Here is a 20819-nt window from a genome sequence, read left to right on the forward strand (position 1 = left end):
ATATTGTTGCTTCGAAGCTAATTCCTCATTCCTAGGCATACACTGGTAGCTAGTTGCATTCATTAGCATAGGGCAATTAACCATCAAACAGCTTCCAGGTAGTTTACTACAAATTTCAAAGATAAATGAAAGAATAATATTATTGCACCACAAATCCCATCTAAATGATAATATCCCCTTTTGACTATCGTAATGAATCATTAAAGACAGGAACAGAATTTTAGCATCTACAAGCTAATTAGATCACATTAAACTTCTAACAAGGTAAACATAGAGAAATACAACTAGGATCTATTCTTGATTCTCTAACAATACAGGCCTCCATGTCAAGGACTGTAGTCTATTTAAAATGCCAGTCTATTTAAAATTCCTATAAGGAATGGATCTGTATACAATTTCAGTACTCTTCTAATATGGCCTTAAGGTATTGGTTTTGGGTCACTCAGCCTGCTGGTTGCTTAACCCTCGCTGGCTCAGCCTCACAGTGGTCTCCGTGCTCCCTGAGGCCATTTAAAGAGACCTCAGGTTTTAGTCAACCAGTAGTTTTGCGATGTTGTGACTGCAGGATTGGGTATTGTGTATTCAAGTGGTTAGAACAGGCAACAGGGAGTCAGAATTCTTGGTGTCCATTTCAAGCTCTGCCACTGACCTGCTGTCTGACCCTGGGCAAGTCACTTCCCCACTCTGTGCCTCAATTTCCCTATCTGTGAAATGGGGATAACAACAGCTGCGCACGTCACAGGGAGCTTACAAGGCCTGCTTAATATATTGGACTGTTTGGAAACAAGATGCTAAATGAGTGTAAGTACATGCTGCACAACATGCATAATAATAATCTTTTAAAATGTTATTAGCTATAGAACAGCAGGATATGCTATTATAAAGCATAGATCACTGAGTTCTGCTAGGCACAGTGCTGTAATTATTTGCATTCTTAGATGTATCTCCATTGTAGCTCAGAACCCCTAATGTACAGTGTTTTTTTTTAAATTCTGTTCTTTTAAGGCAATTCGTCTGAAAGTAAATCCCCTATATTTAATGATACCAGGAACTATAGGATGCTCATACGCTTTCATGCTGCCAGTCTCCACGCCCCCAAACTCAATTGCATTTTCTTCTGGACACCTGATGGTCAAGGATATGGTAAGTTGTTTTATGTATAGAAATCACTGAAGACACAATCATCTAGATGAAGAGTTTTTAAGACAATAATTTCGAGAGATGCTGCCAAATCAGCATTTTGTAAAATAAAATCACAAAGGTCAGTTTCTGTTATGAGCAGTGTGTGAAGGCAAAGAACCTCATTCATGGTCGGTCAGATCTAGAAAGTGTTATTTAGGTAAAAATGGGCCAGATTCTGCCCTTGATTAAACACATGTAAATCCATAGTAATTCAACTGCTTTCAGTGGATTTACTCCCAAATTTCTTCTGTGTAACTGAGAGCTGAGTCTGACCTTTAACTAATTGAAAAGTGGAGCCACGAACTTGAAAAATAATCAATTTTCTGTCTCTCCTTTTAGATATTAAACAAATTTATTGTAACAAGGGGATGCTCATCTCCCTGCTGTCCATTTTGCTGAGTTTGAGATCAGACCTGTCACAAAGATCTCTGCTCTCAACTTTGGGAGAGTGAACATGAGTCCTTTAAATGACTCCTACGGAAGTGTCCTTGACCTTATCTTCTTCACATTCTATTACAGCACTTCCCCTTTGCTAATGAAGTTTATATGGCTTTCACAGGTTCCAGTGAAAAATAACCTTTGGCATCTGTTGGACATAACTAGTTCTGCAGTTGTTTGTGACCTAGGGTTCTTTGCACTGATTTATCTTCTAGATCATGAATAAAATATCAAACCATGAAGTTATTGAGCATCCCAAGCTAAATTTCCCAGTAGGCCTTGGTCAACGTCACCATCTCTATGTGAAGTGCATGTTACTATATTCCTTTTAATTGGTTAAGTGGATATACTGCCAGTGGTATCTGATGTAGATGCTGGCCGAATCAACTGCACTAGAATATTTTAGTCTTTTCTGATCTGGAAGGAATTATTTGACATAATATGCTTGGAGCAATCACCCAGGCAATTCCCATTCAGGAAGATGATAGAGTGAAACAGAGAGAGAGGAAAGACAGACTAGTCTAGCAAAGCCAGAAAAGCTACAATATGAAGCTCTCCAAGTGAGCAGTAAAATTAATGTCTCTCAAAACTCAACAGGAAACACGTATATGAATTCTCAGATGTGCTGTCAAGTTCTCTATAGAGACTAAATATACAGCCTGTATAACAATTACCCTCACTAATGAAGAGACATGCTATTTCCTAAACAAAGAGTCACTAAGAGCTACTTCTCCTTTTGATTTTACTATTAAGTTTGTTTTGCTCTGTTTTCCTGTCTGGTATATTCTTGTTGGCATTTTTTTAAAAAAAGCCCCTCTTATTAAGGCAAAGTTACAATAAAGTGTTTACATCCTATACTGTACATTACTATTAGATTTTTAATGTAGATCCTTACATTAAAGAGCACCAAGGGAATGTTTTCAATTCACTGGGCAGAAGAGCTTGACCACAAAACTCCTATGAATGTCCATCAGAGTCAATTTAGTACATCTCTATACTCCAGACTGAGCATATGTCCTCTTATATAACTCCTCACCTGTGGTCTGTGGACCCTTAATGGTGCACTAAGCCCTTTTTGATGACTTGCAGAATAAAACATTTTTATAAGCAATGGCTGAGGAGGGGAGATGGTCACATAGGGGAAAGGATCTCCCTCTTATAAGTGCAACCATTCAGAGCTGGTTATAATTCACATGAAGATGGCTCAGACATTCTTCCCCAGGCTGTAGCGTTTATGTGGTGATGGCCACACTAAGTGACCGTTTTCATTCTCATGCCATTCTCACACTCTTATCCTCAAGGCCGGTGAACATGAGCAGAAATCACTAGACCTGTTTGGTAGGAACCTAGTCTTATGTGATTCCGTAGTGTAGTAGGTTGGTTTGGAGATCGCTGGTATTAGCTGCTAAGTTGGTTTGGTTACCCAGGGCCTCAGCCCACACCCCAGTGCTTCTCAGCATTTGCACAAACACTCAGTAAATGAGGAAGTGAGAACTGGGGAGAAAAGAGCAGGCCTGTTTTCAGTTTCCTTCAGAAGAGAAGGGTGACTGGAAACACACCAGGAAGGGGATTGAATATTACAGAACATCTTGGTGTGCGGAAGGGCAAGGAGAACACTCAGTGAAAAGCAAGGAGGTGATGAGAAATTGGGTAGGCTTCTCTCAAGATTCCTCCCCATTTTCCTCTCCTTATGTCTTCTTGCCCCAGAGTTGCAGTTACTCCCCTTCAGGAGTAAGGCTAGACACAGCTACTTCCAAAGCCCATCTGTACTGTTTTTTACCTCAGCCAGAGGGGATTGCTGGAGAGTGACCTGGGGCAATCCCTCTCCCACAGGCTGAGCTTCACATCACTTACAGCCTCTGCCAGCCTGAAAAGTGAGAATCTGGGACCAGAACCTAGTTTGCCCAGTTGGAAGCACATAGCATTGCCAGGAATCCTGCCCTGAGTGAGTGAAATCCAGACAACAATGGGATTTAGTACTTTGCTTACGGTCTCATTGTTCTGCAGCAGGAGGGGAGTGTTCTCATGATCCCATCCATGCTCACAGCACTGGATTCAGCAACTACCATGGCTGGGCTTATGTTTGGGAAATGCAGTTGCTTTTATAATCCACACTGAATGTGAAGGTCGCTGTCCAGCCCGTTAGTGACTGGTCCACATGTGATGTTAATGAGTCTGCAAAAGCCACCCACTAGAAGACTTAGTCCTTTAAGCTCAAGTGGTAGCGGCTTGTGCTTTATACAGTCCACCAGGAGTACATGAAGAGCAGTCGGGGAAGGATGGGCAGATTCTCTAGTTTATGGCATTTCAAGACAAAGGAGTGGGTGTTTTGAGGAAACCACATTCTTCCTGAAAGGTCAGGTTGGCTGGATGTCAACTTGATTCCTTATCTGTGTCCCCTCCTTGCACAAAATCATTGTGCTCCAGTGGAAGCATGAGCAGAGGAATCCACGTGGGAGCAAGTCAGGTTACACACTAGGCTAGTCCTACTCCTTTAGTGGCAGAACCGCTCCATGACTTTGCACACCTGCTCTCTGATTCTCAAAATCAGTGTAACAAAAGGATGGGGTGTGGGCAGAGAATAAATACAAATGACCCTCGTTGTGCTAATGAGGCACTTTAAGCAACTCACTCTCCTCTCTGGCCTTGGTGCTCAGACAGTAGCACTCATTAATACAGGGTTGGGGTTCTCTGTGCCCCCCACATCTTGTTCAGCAAATTTTATCTTGTGGTAATATGTGCCACACTCTGTCCTGTATAGGATCAATCCTTAAGGCTCTGCAACAGTGGCTGCTGCATGCAATGAGATGAGGTTCATTTTTCCTATTGGAAGCCATGGGAATCTAGCTGCCTGGATTAGCCTTTCGCAAAGGAGCCAGAGGGTGAAGGGCTAGTGCCAAAGTGGTTAAAGAAGAGGAACTTCAGAGTTTAAAAGATTCATGTTGCTGAGCAGGGATCTGATCTTACACTCTTATGTTTAAATATGCTGCTCACTCACCAAACAGCGAGCAGGTGGAATAAGAGGAAGCCAAGTTTATGTGCATGCACCCAGGTCTATGGCTCAGCTGAGAAGTTGGGATTTTATCTATCGGAGGGGCTGACCGTTATTTTTAGGGTTGGCTCAGTTTAGAGACTGTCACCCTTAATCACATCCCCTTTAACTTAATGTGAAATGATAGAAACCCAGTTTGCTCCCATTCTTGTTGACAGCTTGCCTGGATGTCGGCTTGTTTCCCAAGCTTGTGTCCTGCCCTTGGCTGGCCCCAAGAAGGAGCCAGTTTTATGACTTTGCTGTGATGTTCTGTGACTATGGAATGAACGTGCAATTTGTGAAAGTCCCTTTCAGTGGCACAGGCTTACCCAATAACCTCAACGTGCTTAACCCAACAGAGTTCAGCATTCCTTCACATCCTCTGACTTTCTTTCGCCCCACTCTACCCCAGCCTCCTTACGGTTAAAAGTGTGATGACGTGCCTTCTTCTGGAGCTGCTACAATAGCATCCGGCCTTTCAAGCCTGTTCTCTCTCTCCCTTTGTACACCACCCGTTGCCCTGGTTTAGACTGAGGTTTAACAGTTGCCATGGTTGTATGAGTTTGTGCCTTTGCATTGTGTGAAGTGAGAGTCAGTTGCTTTGGAAACAGTGAGCCAAGTCCTGAGGCTCCTTCTCACTTTTACTTAAGCTGAAGCCAATGGGAGTTTTGCCTGAGTGAAAACTGAGCAAAGGCTTTGGGCGAAAGCCTAACTCCTTTCGAAATTCAGCTGTTTATCAACTCAAGCTCCTGTTGTCTTTACATATTGGTAAGGGGCTCTGGTGGTTTTCTTTTCTAAGAAGTGCACACCTAACCTTCGATGATTAATTTTATTCAGCTTTCACTCTTTGCCTCCATATTGCTGTAGCTTTACAGAATTGCTTGTTCATATTAATTGGCTAAAAATGTCTGTGGTTTCACTCATTCCCTGAACATGGACACTGATTGTATTACAGACAGGGGCTTAAAGACAGAAAATAAAACAGGAGCTTAAAGACAGAAAGTGCTTTTTAATTCACAGCAGGGCTGCTGGAGGATTCAGGGGGCCTGGGGCAAGGCAGGGGAGCTGTGGCGCTTGTACTCACCCGGCGGCGGTCTGGGTCTTCGGCGGCATTTCGGTGGCAGGGGGCCCTTCAGTTGCTCCGCGTCTTTGGCAGCACTGAAAGACACCCCCCCACCGAAATGCTGCCGAAGACCCAGACCACCGCTGGGCCAGGGCTTGTGGGGCCCCTGCAGGGCCCCGGGCAAATTGCCCTACTTTCCCCCCCCCTCCCCGGCGGCCCTGATCCACAGACTCTTTAAGTTGGATTCTCAGTTCCCAGATGCTCAGTTGACTTGTAAGAGAAACCTTTCCTTCTGCAGAAATGAAACTTAAAACAAACACATACACACTCCATTTACTGGGATGTTAGAGATGCTTTTCCAAAGCCTGATCCTGAAAAGTTTTGAACACCCATTGCTTTCAGTGAAGACAGCAATGGAAGCTGCATGTACTCCTTGGCTCTCTGGCCCTGATCCTGCACCAACAATGGCTAAAATTTCATTTATACCACTGGCACAGGATCAGGCCCCAAGTCACCAATGTGTTTGAGCGCGTGTTAAGTATGAGAACAGTTTTGTTGATTACTCATGTACTTAAAGTTAACCATGTGCTAAAGCTCATGTGTTTTGATGGATGAGGACCTAAGTCAGAATTTAGGAATGGGGGTCCCCAGCTTGAGAAAATCCAGTTGAAATGTTAATTAAACTCCTCTTTATTGAAATGTTCGTTCATGTGCAGTCAGTCCTCAGGGCTGGCAAGCGTGGTTCTTTGCTTCAAATGCTCAGGATTTCCAGGCTAAACGCAAGTATAATGTATCTGCATTTCTTTCACAGGCGAGAACTGGGCTGCTCATGAATCTTATGGGTGTTCTGCTCCTTAGCTTGGCTATAAACACCTGGGCCAAGAGCATCTTCCAGCTGGACACCTTCCCTGCGTGGGCCAACATCCATGGAGAGAACATCACGTCCCTCTTGCCGGATGTGAAGAATGTTACTTTAATCTCGCTAAATAAAATATGAACAAAGCCAGGTCATAGGTGGGACTCACTCGCTTAGGACTGGGGCACTGGAATCGCCAGAGTGTACACACAGGACAAAGGCCATGTTGCTGCTCACATTGCACAGGACTTTCCATTCATTTTATTTTAATAAATATTATTCATTGTCACTACATAATTTTTGGGGTGGGGATCTTGGAAGATTTGGCTCCTCCCCCACAGATACCTATCAAACAGTTTTAGAAAACTTTGTTCTTCATTAGTAGAGGTGTATGACATGGATGACCAAGTAAGTCTCTAACATTTCCAGGGTAAATGCCACTCCTGGTGAAATCTATGGGAGTTTTGCTGTGGGCTAGTTTCTGATACCCTAACTCATGCTGGATGGTATCCTTACTCCCATGAGTGAAGTCAATGGGACCATTTCAGGTGCTACGCAACTTGAATCAGGGTATCAGAACCAGGCTCAGAGCGGGGCCATGCTTGATCCCTGTGATTCTAGAACACTTGTTAGGGGTCAAGTTTTCACAAGGATTTCACAAGTAATTGTATCATGTAGTATGAAGACTATTTCTTCAGCTTATGAAAGGATAATTCAGGAGACTATGACTGAGTCTAGCCAGAATTTGGTGTATTGCTCCACAGTGGGCATTTGGTAAATGGTAGGTTTCCAAACACATTCATTAGCTTGGGAATTATTTTAAAACCCAAGACAATAATTTTCACTAACACTTTTGTACTGACTGGAAAGGCAGAGATTTGTGGCCATATTCGCTCCTGATGTAACTCTGTGTTTGTGTCCATCAGGGGCTTGACACCAGTGGTTTATGTGGCTATTCTTAAGTTGGTGAACTTCCTTTAACTGAGGTTTGAGGTTGACCTACTCTTGACAGTGCTGTTGAGTCACAAGTCAGTAGACTGTTCGCAGAGGAATGTTGATATTTTTGCGAAATGGAGTTTGATTATTTTATCTGATTGCTTGGGTACTTTCAATGAAAGGATTTGCAAATTGAGCATGATTTTCATCACCATTGTATCCAAACACTTGTATTTTGTTTGTGTAAGACTTTATTTAATTAAAGATCAGTATTTGAAACAGATGGGTTGAAAGATGAGGAGTCTTATATGGTGCTTTGGGGATGGTTAGCGAGGGAATCCTTGCACTGATACAGATGTTGGATTCAACTGGACCAGATTCCCAGCTGGTGTAAACTGGCATAGCGCCAATGGCATCGACGGAAGTAAACTGATTTACACCAGCTGAGATCTAGCTCAGTTTTCCCTTGAGTTACTCAAAAGATTCAGTGTCAGCTCTGAGAGCAGACAGGGTAATTTATCCATCAGACCCAATTCTCTCTTTAATCGCAGTTGCTGCTGTTGCTGTGAAAACTATATTGATTACATCACAGTATGGATGTTTCCAGAGGGGTCAAGCTGAAACCAAAACTGACCAAACATGGAACTCAGCTGATGTTGAGACGAAGTCCTCGTGATTAGGGAACTTGTACAATAAAATGCATTCATTAAGCGTGCCACTGTGTTATGTTTTATCTGTGAAGCCAGGGGAGAAACGTGGGGTCTAAGGGTCCTCTCACTCGCCCCAGTCTCACTCCATTGGCTTCAATGGAGCTGCTCCTCATGTAGGCTGGGGTGAGGGAGAAGAGAGTCTGGTTCATTGACGCTCTGCCTGTGTTGTCCCCATTCTAGTCAGGCCAGGAACCCTGCAGACTCCGTGGCAATGTCATCCGTTTAAGAGTGTGATTAAAGTAAGGCTTTGAAGCAGCATATCCATGAGCTTGTTGGGCCAGTTTCTGGCTCTCTCAGCTAGAGGTGTACGGTGACAGTGGGGACACAGAGCAGCAGAGACTGGAGCCATTCTGCCTGGGCAGTGGTGGGGAGATGCCTTTTGTGGGTGCTAGCAGCGCCGCATGCACGACACCACCAGGGGAAGTAACAAGGTGCAGCACATGCGGCCCTCAGGGCTGCCAGCAGGTGCTATGCCCCCAGGTTGCCTGGTCATGGCCTTTTTGGGGCATCTGGTGCTAGCTGGGCCTTGCTTGTGTTCAGGGAGTGCTGTCAACCACACTGTGGCTGCCTCCTCTTGAGCCTTTGCCAGCTGCCATTGCACCTGCCCTGGAGGAAGCCGAATGGAGCCATTAGGAGCCATCCGAATGGATGCATCTGAAGAAGTGAGGTTCTTACCCACGAAAGCTTATGCTCCCAATACTTCTGTTAGTCTCAAAGGTGCCACAGGACCCTCTGTTGCTTTTTACAGATTCAGACTAACACGGCTACCCCTCTGATCACAGGATCTGGGCACTTTTATAGCACTTTCCATTTGAGGCTCTCAAAGTGCTTCACAAATGCATCTTGCCTGGGGAGGTAGGGAAGTACAGATGGGGAAACTGACGCACAGATGGCCTAAGTGATTTATCCAAGGTCATCCAGTGGGTCTGTGTCAGAACTGGAAACCAAATGTAGATGTCCTGCCTCCAAGTCCTGTACTTTAGCCACAGACCATGCTCCCTTCTCTCCTATCTCTCTAATCAGCATACTGCTTTCAGAGCCCAAAAATGTGTGCATCCCCCACGGCTCTGGTCTTTCCTTAGGTTTTCTGGTTCAAAGCACTCCTGGGAATGTGGGATTATGTAATTCTGCTCCTTTGTAGCCATGTATGCACTGGTCCTAGAGTAATTGCGCTCGCCTAAAGTCTTATTTCATGGTTTTAAGAGTATCACTAACCATGCAACCCTTTGTTACTTACATTTGTTGCTAGCACCAAAAATCACAATGATTGCATTATACAATTGTATGCACCAACTTGCCTCTTCCCAACCCCTGCAGTCTGCATCACTGCCTCGATAGCTGCTAAAAGACTTAGGCCTAAATTTTCACATTTGTATATAATCCATCCTGAATTTTAACTCTTAAGCCTTCATGTTCATCACTTTCTAAGGTTAATCAGGCCACTGGCAGGTACGTCCCTTGTAGTTCTCAAGGCTCCTGATATGTTATGTGACTGAATCGTTGTCATAGTTTTTTTTCTTCATAAGGGACTTTCCAAGACCATCATGATCATGTAACACAGATTTTCCACGCTTTGGGCTTGATGAAACACTAGCTGATGTCGAACGTTTGTTTTCTCGTGTCTTTACACTTTCCGTTTTTCAGCCACTTGTCCATATTGGGTGTACAACATTTCAAATAAAAATAACACACGGAGAACGCTAACAAACTAGTAAATGAGAAGATTTCCTCATGTCTCACTGGAACAAAACGGCACACTACAGAGAATGACTGAGTATGGACTAACTGAGGGTCGTTACCACCACATTGGCTACAATGACCTTGGTTCCGGCTGATTTGGCGCGCAAACACTTTTTCTTCCGCCATCAGAGGGATGTGGGGCCAGGGACAAATTAGCCTGGAAGGTCCCCCAGGTACAGCGTGGCTCCCCATCCCACTCTGCCCCTCATGCCACCCAACTTCCCCTGTCTGCTGGAGACAGGGTCCCAGCTGCCACCTTCAAGCCTGGGGTCTGGGCTGCCGGTCCCGCACTCCATGGGGCTTGGGCTGCCCGCCCCACTGGCTCCAGGGCTCTGGCTGCAGCCCCGCACTCCTGGGTCCCAGCAGCTGCCCCCCCATGCCCGGGGTCCCTAGGGACATCTCTGTCCGCTATTACAGAATTTTTTCTGAGAACCCCCAATACATTTTCTGAACCCCCAAGGGTTCCCAAACCCCAGTTTGGAACCACTGGTCTACCAGCTCATAGTAACACTACATGGTGCTTAAAACAGAAATTGAAGAATCCTGTAAACAACAGGGAACATTTTGGGGAGTCAGTGTACAGATTGCTGAGTTGGAATTTGTCAGGACAGCAGGGTTAAGATGTTCCAATGCTGTGCCATGAGCTCTTTAATTATGCAAAGTGGTAAAAGCTTCAGCCAAAAGACAGTACCTTTGGCACTGGCAGCACGGCACTCCTTAACGTCACCATGGAGCATTGGTTCAGCAATAACTGAGAGAGCCAAGTGCCATTCACTGACTCACCACGCTTGATTCTGCTTTAGCTTTTCCTCACAGGTCTTCCAGCCAGACTCAGACCTAATTGGCTTGTGAGATCAAACACGTTTGAACCCCAAAGTGACATGGCAGCATCTCACCACAAGAGGTCACAGTTGCTTCACATAGGTGAGAAAGACCCCACAACTAGCAATAAAATTCATTGCCATGAAGGAAGCTCTTGCATTAAGCTTTGGAGAAGGTTAGGAAAAGTCTGACAGTCATGTTTCCGGCTCATTTTTCAGAGAATATAGAACAGGCGTATATAGAAAAGGACGGAAATCTCAGGTTTAAAATCTGCCCCTGAGCCCTCCGACAGTTATCCCTGCTGGAACTTAGATGCATATCTAGATTTATCCATGAATTCTTGCATGTGCATTAAGCGATCAAATTATACAACAGTAGGAGGAGGAATAACCCATCTACCAACTTTAGCTCAGACACACTCTGGGAGCACAATGAATCAGTTAAGTGGGAGAAGAGTTATATTTACAGAAGGGAGTTATCACAATTTGGTATCAGACTATTAATTTATTTTGCGTATGGTCCCTGTTTGACAGAATCTCTTGGGTCCAGTAATGTAACTCCTTGTTTATTTTGGGCCTGAGCCTGCCTCTGTTACTCAGTTACTCTGTGCTGCTAAGGAGTCAAATTTGTCATTCGTGCTTTAATTTTCCAGGAGACAAATACAGAAAATGGCACAGAAACTATTTACCTATCTTGGGACTGCTCATGTGAGTGCAGGCTGCAGGACTAGTTCCTTTGTTACCACTGGGACCAGGTTATAGTATTTCTACTGCCTTCCACGATCCAGCAAGTATTCATCTTCCCTGGTCCACAGGCACCTGCCACGCACAAAGTCGCTGAATAATTTGCTGCCCCAGAAGACTGCCTGTCCAGCTTGTAAGACAGGTTCAGCCTAGGACAATACAGTGGCCTAATGCTAAAATTAGTTAGTATTCAAATAAAGTAGAAACTAGATTAATTTTAAAATAGTTCATAATGAGACCTTAATTGATTCTACAGGAGACAACTGTTGGATCTTTGTTCAATCCTTTTATGTTCTGGAAATTGAATTCATAGCCTCATGCAAGCAATTCCGAAGGAAGCGCAAAATAAATAACAGCTTCTTTTGTGTTGCCCTGACGGTCGTCCCTTCACAGACAGAACAGCTGTATTAGTTCTGTATGCGGCATTCGATGGCTGGTTTATGCTGTTCACATAATGTCTGAAGCATCGCTAGGAAACCTTTGTGTTACCAGCCGACTGGGGAGCATAATTACTATAACTACAGTGCAGAACAGCTGGGGTGTAGCTGCTAAACCTGAAAATGCTCAATTTGCTATCCCCAGCAAGGGCTCATCAGATGCATGATGCTTTGTAACATTTGCTTGTGCTTTATAGAGTTTGTGAGTGTGCCTGTCTTGAGAGAGGTCTAATGTGCAGACACTAGCATTACTTTAGTTCTTTCTGCGCGGTGACAGTAAAGACGATTTTGTCTCAAGTTCTGCACAAATCTATAGTCACAGCTGCACAGGAGCTTCTTAGGATTAGTCTGCAGGCCCAAGCGGCTGCAGATCTGGAGGATGTGGGCTATGGACACGTTCCCCTGCATGGGAGAATCCACTGAATGGCATAAAGCCTCCATAACTCTACTTCACCTTCTACACCCCAGGGTCCTAGCCAGGGCCGGCTTTAGGCCAATTCCACCAATTCCCCCGAATTGGGCCCAGCACCTAAGAGGGCCCCGCGCCCAGTGTCAGGGCTGCCGGGGTGGGGGCAAGTGGCCGAGAATCCCTTCCCTGGCTAGAGGCTCCTTTTTAATTTTTACTCACCCGGCAGCGCTCCGGGTCTTCGGCGACACTTCAGCAGCAGGTCCTTCACTCGCTCTGGGTCTTCGGCAGCACTTCGGCAGCAGGTCCTTCAGTGCCACCAAAGACCGGGAGCGAGTGAAGGACAAACCGCCGAAGACTACGAGTGCCGCCCGGTGAGTACAAGCCCCAGATGTTTTTTTACGTGTTTTTTCTTTTTTCAGTCATCCTTGCCGGGGCCCCATCAAAACTGTTCGAATAGGGCCCCGCACTTCCTAAAGCCGGCTCTGGTCCTAGCATAGGGGGCATGCCCAGGGAGAAGGAGGCTTGGTCTGGAGGCCATTACAACTAGCTAATCTCCAGCTGCCAGACAATTGATGGCATCCATTATAAAATACAATAGCTTTAGGCTGCTCTAAATTATACTGGGGACTGGTGTGGCAGGGGTTGGCAGGGCTGGCGACAGAGGAGTGAGGGACTGGCTGGCTTCAGGCAGGGGGATGCGGCAGGGGTTGGCTGGAGACTGGACAGCGGGTGCGGGGCTGGCTGCAGGCAGGGCAAGGGGTGCAGGGCTGGTGTGGGCAGGGCAGGGGGTACAGGGCTGGTGCGGGCAGGGGTGTGTGTGGGGGGCTGGCTGGCTTCGAGCAGGGCTGCAGGGGGGTGCGGCAGGGGTTGGCTGTGGGTAGGGGGTGCAGCAGGGGCTGGCTGTGGGCAGGGGGTCAGGGCTGGCTGCAGGCAGGGCAGAGGGTGCGGGGCTGGTGCGGGCAGGGGGTGCAGCAGAGGCAGCTGGAGCCCCAGCCCTTTAAATAGCCCCCGAGACCCCCGCTACCCGAGGGCTCTGGGGGCTATTTAAAGGACCCGGGGCTCCCCTGCTTCTACCGCCCCGACCCTTTAAATAGCCGAGGGAGCCCTGGGGAAGTGGCGGGGCTCCAGCGGCTATTTAAAGGGCCGGGGCGGTAGAGGCAGCGGGAGCGCCGGACTTTTTAAATAGCCCCCCAGACCCCGCAGCCCTACCCCAGGGCTCCAGCAGTGGGGCTCTGGTGGCAATTTAAAGGGCCTGGGGCTCCAGCCCCTGCTGGGACCCCCGGCCCTTTAAACAGGGCAGGCTCCAGACACCAGCCCTCCAAGCATGTGCTTGGGGCAGCACCTGGAGGGGGGCGGCGCTCACCGGGGAGAGCAGCGGGGCCGCGGCCGGGCTAGCCGCCCTCCTCCCAGCACTCTGGCCGGTCAGGGAGAGCGGGACCCCAGCCGGGGTCTCTGCCCTCCTCCCGGCGCTCCGGCCAGTCAGGGAGAGTGGGGCCCCGGCCTGCCGGAGCGCCGGGGGAGGGCAGCCTCGCTCTCCCCGGCCGGAGTGCCGCAGAGAGGGCAGCGAGGCTGGCCGCGGCCCCACTCTCCCTGGCCGGCCGGAGCGCCGGGGGAGGGCGGCGAGCCAAGCCAGGGCCCCGCTCTCCCCGGCGGCCGGAGCGCTTGGGGGAGGGCGCGAGCCCGGCCGGGGTCCCGCTCTCCCCGACTGGCTGGAGCGCTCCGTCCAGCCAGGGAGAGCAGGGCCGCGGCTGGGCTCGCCGCCCTCTCCCTGGCGCTCAGGCCGGTCGGGGAGAGCTGGGCCCTGGTTGGGCTTGCCACCCTCCCCGCGGCGCTCCGGCCAGCTGGGGAGAACGGGGCCGCGGCCGGGCTCGCCGCCCTCCCCCGGCGCTCCAGCCGGCCGGGGAGAGCAGGGCCCTGGCTTGGCTCGCCGCCCTCCCCCGGCACTCCGGCTGGCCAGGAAGAGCGGGGCTGCGGCCGGGCTCGCCACCCTCCCCCGGCACTCCGGCTGGCCAGGGAGAGCGGGGCCGTGGCTGGGGTCGCCGCCCTCTCCCCGGCGCTCTGGCCAGCCAGGGAGAGTGGGGCCGCCCTCCCCCGGCGCTCTGGCCGGCTGGGGAGAGCGGGGCCCCGGCCGGGCTCGCCGCCCTCCTCCCGGCGCTCCGGCCGGTCGGGGAGAATGGGGCCCTGGCCGGGCTCGGCACCCTCCCTGCCGAGGGGCTGGGGGCGGCGGGAGGCTTCTTTGCCTGGGGTTAGCAAAAAAGCCAGAGCCAGCCCTGCCTTTAAATTGCCCCCTGGGGAAGCCGGGCCATGCCGGTACATCATACCGGGGCTTTGGCGCCGGGCTCTCTTAGGCGCGGGGCCCGATTCAGAGGAATTGGTTGAATTGGTCTAAAGCTGGCCCTGCTCCTTGTAGTTCGGCACTAAGCACAACGCAGATAGATTGGAGTCTCTGAGCTGGAGCTGTTAATAGCTCCTGGCAGTCACTGTGAATTTATTCCAGATCTCTTTTTCCTTGATATCTCTATGGCATCAGTCACTGTGAGCTCTGGGAGTCTAAATTCTGTTTACACCAGTGCCCTCTGAAAACAGCCTGGGAGCAGGTGGTGCAAGAGAGTGCACATCAAATTGAAAGAGTTTAACTTAGCATGGCACAGCAGGGCAGACAGCATGTGCAAATTAAACAGCAATTCACTATTAAAAACATTTTTAATGAGCTTTAACAGTTCGGTGAGCAACCTGTAATTAGCCTAAATCACTTCACGCAGAAGCAGCATTTTAATGTGAAACTATCCGGCTGTGATGTACGTTTGCCAGGAAACAGAAATGGCTCCCATCAAACATTCAAGCTCTGTATCAAGCCTGATAACAATCAATTCAGGTGCGTCAAGAACCACAGAGAAATTTCACAGAGTTTGTGCTTTGGCCTGTATCTACTCTACCAACTGACTAAGGTTTTCTATAGAAGCATCACCGTAGCATCTGTGGGAATTCTCTGTCCCTTGAAATCTTTCAGTCAGGCCTGGATGTCTTTCTAAAAGGTCCTCTTTAGCTCAACCACAAATTATTGGGCTTGATGCAGAAATCACTGGGTGAAATTCTATAGCCTGTGTTATGTGGGAGTCAGACTAGAGATCACGCGGAGCCCTCCTGGCCTTAAAATCTACTAACCTAAACGCTTTACAGGTAAACTACATCTGCATTCAGAGTTGCAGCCGTGTTAGTCTGTATCCACAAAAAGAACAGGAGTACTTGTATGCATCCGAAGAAGTGGGCTGTAGTCCACGAAAGCTTATGCTCTAATAAATTTGTTAGTCTCTAAGGTGCCACAAGTACTCCTGTTCTTTTTACATCTGCATTGTAAGTTTCCTACGGCACTTCAAGGGATCACTGCTCTTCACCCTCCCCTGGTTTTAGGAGGCCGTCCTTGGGCTGGATGTACAGTGTGGATATCTAGCAAGGCCAAGGGCAGAGAGAGATGGATGATGTCACTCTGTGGCAGAAATCCCTGTAGGAGTTAATGCTGCTCCTTCCACTGTGCAAATTCTACCCCCCACCCCCCATCCCCGCTTGAAGGAGTAAGAACGTGCAGTTGCAGCAGGGAGAACTATGAGCTACTAATACAGCTATGCTGCCGGGGCAAGGACTTTTTGCCTAAGCTTGAGTTCAGTGGAGGTGGGCCCCTCTTGCAGATGTCTTCTACCCAAACGTGGGTGTGAGGCTGTGCCTCCCATCATTCCACGTTTCCTCCAGTCCTGTTAGGAGGACGGGGATGCATCAGGCCTGTTGTTGTTTGGAGTCATCAGTACGTTTTTTGGTTTGTTTTTTGTGGCATGGAAGGGATGATTGCAGCTCTGAAGAAGCAGATGACAGTGGAATCTTGCTATAACCATTTCCTTAAAAATTGTTGATACCTTAAACTTCTGCCGGAGCGCAGATACAGAAGATTGTGTGGGAGCTATTTATTTATGGACTTTATTTCCAGTGACAGCAATCACTGCAGTATCTCAGCACTCAAGAGCTGCCCAAGGAAAGTTCAAATCAGGTTTTATGAGTGTCTTCTTTTCAAATTAGATGTAGTCAGCTAATCAGACTGCAACTAAGGGATTGGTCAGCCTATAAAGGACCTGTAATGGGTCGTATCCCTTTAAATAGCTTATGAGTCCCCTCATGGAGCACTGTCTTTCAGAAGCTCCCAGAAACCTGCCAGAGCTGCAGCATATATATGTACCTAGGTCTTCCCTGCTGTATATTGTTAATGAACAGTTATTTGGACTCCACTGTATCCACGTGCTGTCTTCATAATACAATGGTGTAAAGAGCAGGAGACTCAACAGGGCCATTTCCAAGGGAGCCGCTGTGCTCCAGGGAGTGACTAGCTGTGGAAATTGTGAGCACTGGTAACAGGAGAATCCACCTAGCGCTTCATCTTCTCCCCCCAGCTGGAGCATTACTCTCATACTATGATGAGAGCTAAAAAAGAAAGATAAGAAACGAGGTGACAAGTAATAAAGAAACAGGAAAGTTTCCTTCTGAAGCACTGTCATTGGACACTGTCGGAAGACAGGACACTGAGCTAGAGAGACCATTGGTCTGACCCAGTATGGCCGTTCTTATGCTCTTAAAGTCTCATCCTTTCCGGGGCGATAAAGTAAACATTCAGCTTTACCTCTCTGGGACCTCCTACCAATGTTCCCTGGAGAGTGAGTGGGGTTAGGAGGAAATCAGTTGGGCTAGGAGGGGAGTGAATGATTTCCTAATATGCTTTGATTATGGTTGGAAAAATGACCATGTGACTAATTTTCCATCTTACTCAGTGTTGTATTTACTTGCCATATGTCTTTGTCGCTTATCTGCGAAAATGCCTGACAAAAACAAGCTTTTATGCTACAGAGTTAATACAACTACAGCAAGAGCTGAATACATACCTAGTGCTCATATAGTGTGTGATATTTACAAACATCAGTGGAGCCTCACAACGGCCCTCTGAAGTGGGAGGGTAGCACTCGTATCCCCACTTCACAGAGCAGGAAGTTGACACACAGAGCAAGGAGCTGACCGAGGCCACAGAGCGTGTCACTGGCATGACTGGAACTAAGAATCAGGACTTGTTGACTCCCAGACGCACGCTCTAACCGCTAGCCCTCCTGTCCTCCTGAAATATTTCCTATAGCAGGCGGCAAATTACAAATTCTGGGCTTTTATGAGCACATAGTGAGTATGTTTATGAGTAACCAATGTGATTTCATTTTGCTCATCAATAGAGCTGCTCGGAAGAGAAAAAAGAAGAAGTTGTGGGTGGGGGGAAATCAAGCATCCAAAACCGGAAATTTTTTCATTTTTGTTTCACTTTGGATTTTTCCATTGAAAAAAATGTAAAAACATTTCCATGAAAACATTCAAGTAAAAAACACTTTTTTGACATTTCCCACAGAAATAAAAGTCGTTTTTTTATTTACCAGCTCGATTCTATTCTGTTCTGTCCTGATTCTTCTACCACCCTCATCACTGCGCTCTATGAGCACCTTCCAACAGCGCACTGAGCAACGTGGCTCACATCGGCCGTGCGTGGGTTCTCAGCCTCTCCCCAGGGTGGGAATGGGGAGCGGTTTGGTTTGGTTTTTAAATGGTCACGCTGCGCCATGTTTATCATCCTTGGAGAAGGGACGTCAAAGACGAGCACCTTGTACCTGAGGAGCTTTGTGATGCTCCCCAGTTCCTGTGGGGGTTAATTCCACAGACTCAGATCAGCTCCAGAGGAAGCTCTGTTCACCTGCACTGATTTCTTAGAGTCTCCCACACTCCTTACTGGCATTAGCAACTATGCTATGAGGCACAGGAGGCACATTTGGAAATGGGCCGCACCATTTGCTGCTGTAGTGGCACGGATCCATCCTGCCCTGTGCTCCCCCGGAGTGTGCTTTACATTCAGTCATGCTAAACAAATGCAGAGTAACTTTTAAAAAACACAGCCACGCTAACAATTACCCGAGACAAGGCAACATATGCAGGGAGAAGGCCGAACAGGGAAATAAAAAGACATACTGTGGCCATGGAGGTCAGCAGTGGCCATAATAAAACCACCTTTGTGAAGTGTTAGGGGCTGATGGAAAGTGAGGGATAGGCGGCATTCTGTGTGGCAGGGGGTGAGTTCTTCATGCTAGTGCCTATCCTAGCTAAGGCAAAACCACCTGACATCCTAAGGTGAGACGGAGGGATTCCCTCCAAAGCAGGTGTTGTCAGGAACAGAGCGTAATTAGCAAGAGGAAAAGAAGCCAAAGAGAGCAATTAAATTGGCATGGGACAGAATGGTACTTTCAGGCTTCTAAGGGGGTATCTCAGAGTTGCAGTATAGTAATATAGTGACTGGGGAATATTTTGAAGAATCAAAGCACTGAGGCTCGGTTTGCTACATATGATTCACAGGGCCATTATTTGGTTGGGTCACTAGGGCTTTATAAAAATGTTCACCGATCCTGAAAACGTTGTGAATTTTAGCACCAATTATTATTTGGCTGAAAATGCCCACGATAAGTAAATCGTGTTATTCAGTGTCCTCCTTTTAAAAAAAGCTTAATTTATCCAATCAAGCAACAGAAACAATGCAAATAGCAGATTGTCAATGCAAGCAATCCCCGAGGCTGAAAATGATCTGCCCAACCTCTCTTGCAAACCTTTCTGAATATCAAGTATATTGGAAGGAAATGACGATCAGCTGATGAGCAGTTCACTAACCAGAGTCAAAGGGCTTACATTCAGCAACAAACATGATTCAGAGTGAACAGCTCTACCACAGACTCGAGATCGATGACACCTGCTTGGTTCTTTTCAGAACTGACACTTCTGCTTTCTGTGGGCAAAATTGTGCAACGCCCTGTGTGCCTTTTAGACAAGCAGTCTAGAATCCAGCAGAAGTTCCTCAAGAGAGACGGACTAAACTTGTTCTGCATCTGACAGTGTGATCGCTATCTGGGTCTCTTAGTAATACTGAGCTCACCTTTTGGGCCAGGCTTGCCACACTTGGCATCACCAGCCTTCACTGTCTGAACCATTTTAAAATGTCCATTCATTGAAATCTACCCCTCTAGTCCCAGCTGGTCACTTCTCCTAGTTCATCTGTCTGTGCCTTTTGGGAGCTGTTCTTGAGGTTTCTTTCTGAGTGGATTAAGTGGCAAGAAACTTTCCTGAAGCATGGAGCACTTACAAGAGAGCACAAGGTCTCTTCGCAAAGCTGGGTATGTAGAATTCACTTTCCTCTGCATCTCACTCTCTGTGCCTATGAAACTGACATTTTATCTATGGAAAATCCAAGGAACAATTGTTCCAGAATTGCTTTTTTCAATATTCTCCCCCAAAGAATAACGGTGGATGCTCTGATTTGGTTTGAGTCATAGGAAGACAGATATTGCCAGACTGGATCAGATCCAAGGTCCACCTAGCCCAATATCCTATCTCCAGTAGTGGTCAGCACCAGATGCTTCAGGGGAAAGTGTAAGAAGCCCATAGCAGGCAGATGTGGGACAATAGGTTTCATCCTGGTTTCTAATGGTTAGCGATTGACTTAAAACCTGAAGCATGAAGGTTTAATATCCCTTCTCAAATGTTTATCATCATTAACTATTACAACTCAAAATAGTCCTAATATCCATTGAAATGTCCAATCATCCTTTTTAGGAATCTCTTAAAATTCTTAATCTGAATAGCTTCCTGTGGCAAGGAGTTCATGTTGTGTGAAACAGTATTTCCTTTTATGAGTTTGCAATTTCCTCCCTTTTAATTTCATTGAATGTCCCCTTGTTCTTGTGTTATAAGACAGAGAGAACAGAAGCTCCCAGTCTGCCTTCTCTATACCAGGGTCAAATATCTACTACTGGTGGAGCGTAAGCTATTTCTATGAATCATAATAACTGTAGGGTTGATATTATTATCGCTATTATTATTTGTATTATCGTATTGCCTAGGTCCCACAGTGCAAGGTGCTGCACATACTCAGAACAAAAGGATTATCCATACCACAAGAGCTTAATGTTATTCAACATTACATTTGAGGATGAGCAACTGACCTTCAATTATTAATTTAGAACTTCCAAGAAATACCTAGAAATTGCCTGTTCCGCATGATTTGAAGGAAATTCTACCCAGTCCCACATACGTAGTTCAGCAAAGCCAGTACAGAGGAACAGAAGTGAGAGACAAGATGTGTTCAGGGAAGGAAGCACACAAAAAAGACCTGTTAGTGCATCACCCCCCAAAGAATCCATCTGCTAGTAGCCACCCCAACAGAGATCATCCTTATGTATTATAATGCCCAGGAAAAATAAGGAAAAGACATTACACCAGTCGGACAGTGCTTTCTTCTTGTCCCATTTCTATTAGTAACTTTATAGTGCATAAGGAGTAGCTTTCACAGCTTGGTGGAGGTCACTCTGCTTCATCTGACAGTCACTGTTTTGACATA

At 47.1% G+C, this 20819-nt stretch overlaps 1 protein-coding gene across 1 annotated transcript in view; it reads left to right on the plus strand.

Annotated features, from left to right (window-relative positions):
* Nucleotides 1-8221, plus strand: part of SLC13A3 (solute carrier family 13 member 3) — a 42444-nt gene extending 34223 nt beyond the window's left edge. The window contains exons 12-13 of the mRNA XM_054046334.1: nucleotides 1006-1143; nucleotides 6526-8221. Coding sequence (XP_053902309.1) covers nucleotides 1006-1143; nucleotides 6526-6711 — 324 coding nt within the window. The 3' untranslated portion in view covers nucleotides 6712-8221. The remainder of the gene's footprint in view (nucleotides 1-1005; nucleotides 1144-6525) is intronic.
* The last annotated feature ends 12598 nt before the right edge of the window (nucleotides 8222-20819 follow it).

Source organism: Malaclemys terrapin, chromosome 12, assembly GCF_027887155.1.
Source record: "Malaclemys terrapin pileata isolate rMalTer1 chromosome 12, rMalTer1.hap1, whole genome shotgun sequence".
NCBI classification, from domain to species: domain Eukaryota; kingdom Metazoa; phylum Chordata; order Testudines; family Emydidae; genus Malaclemys; species Malaclemys terrapin.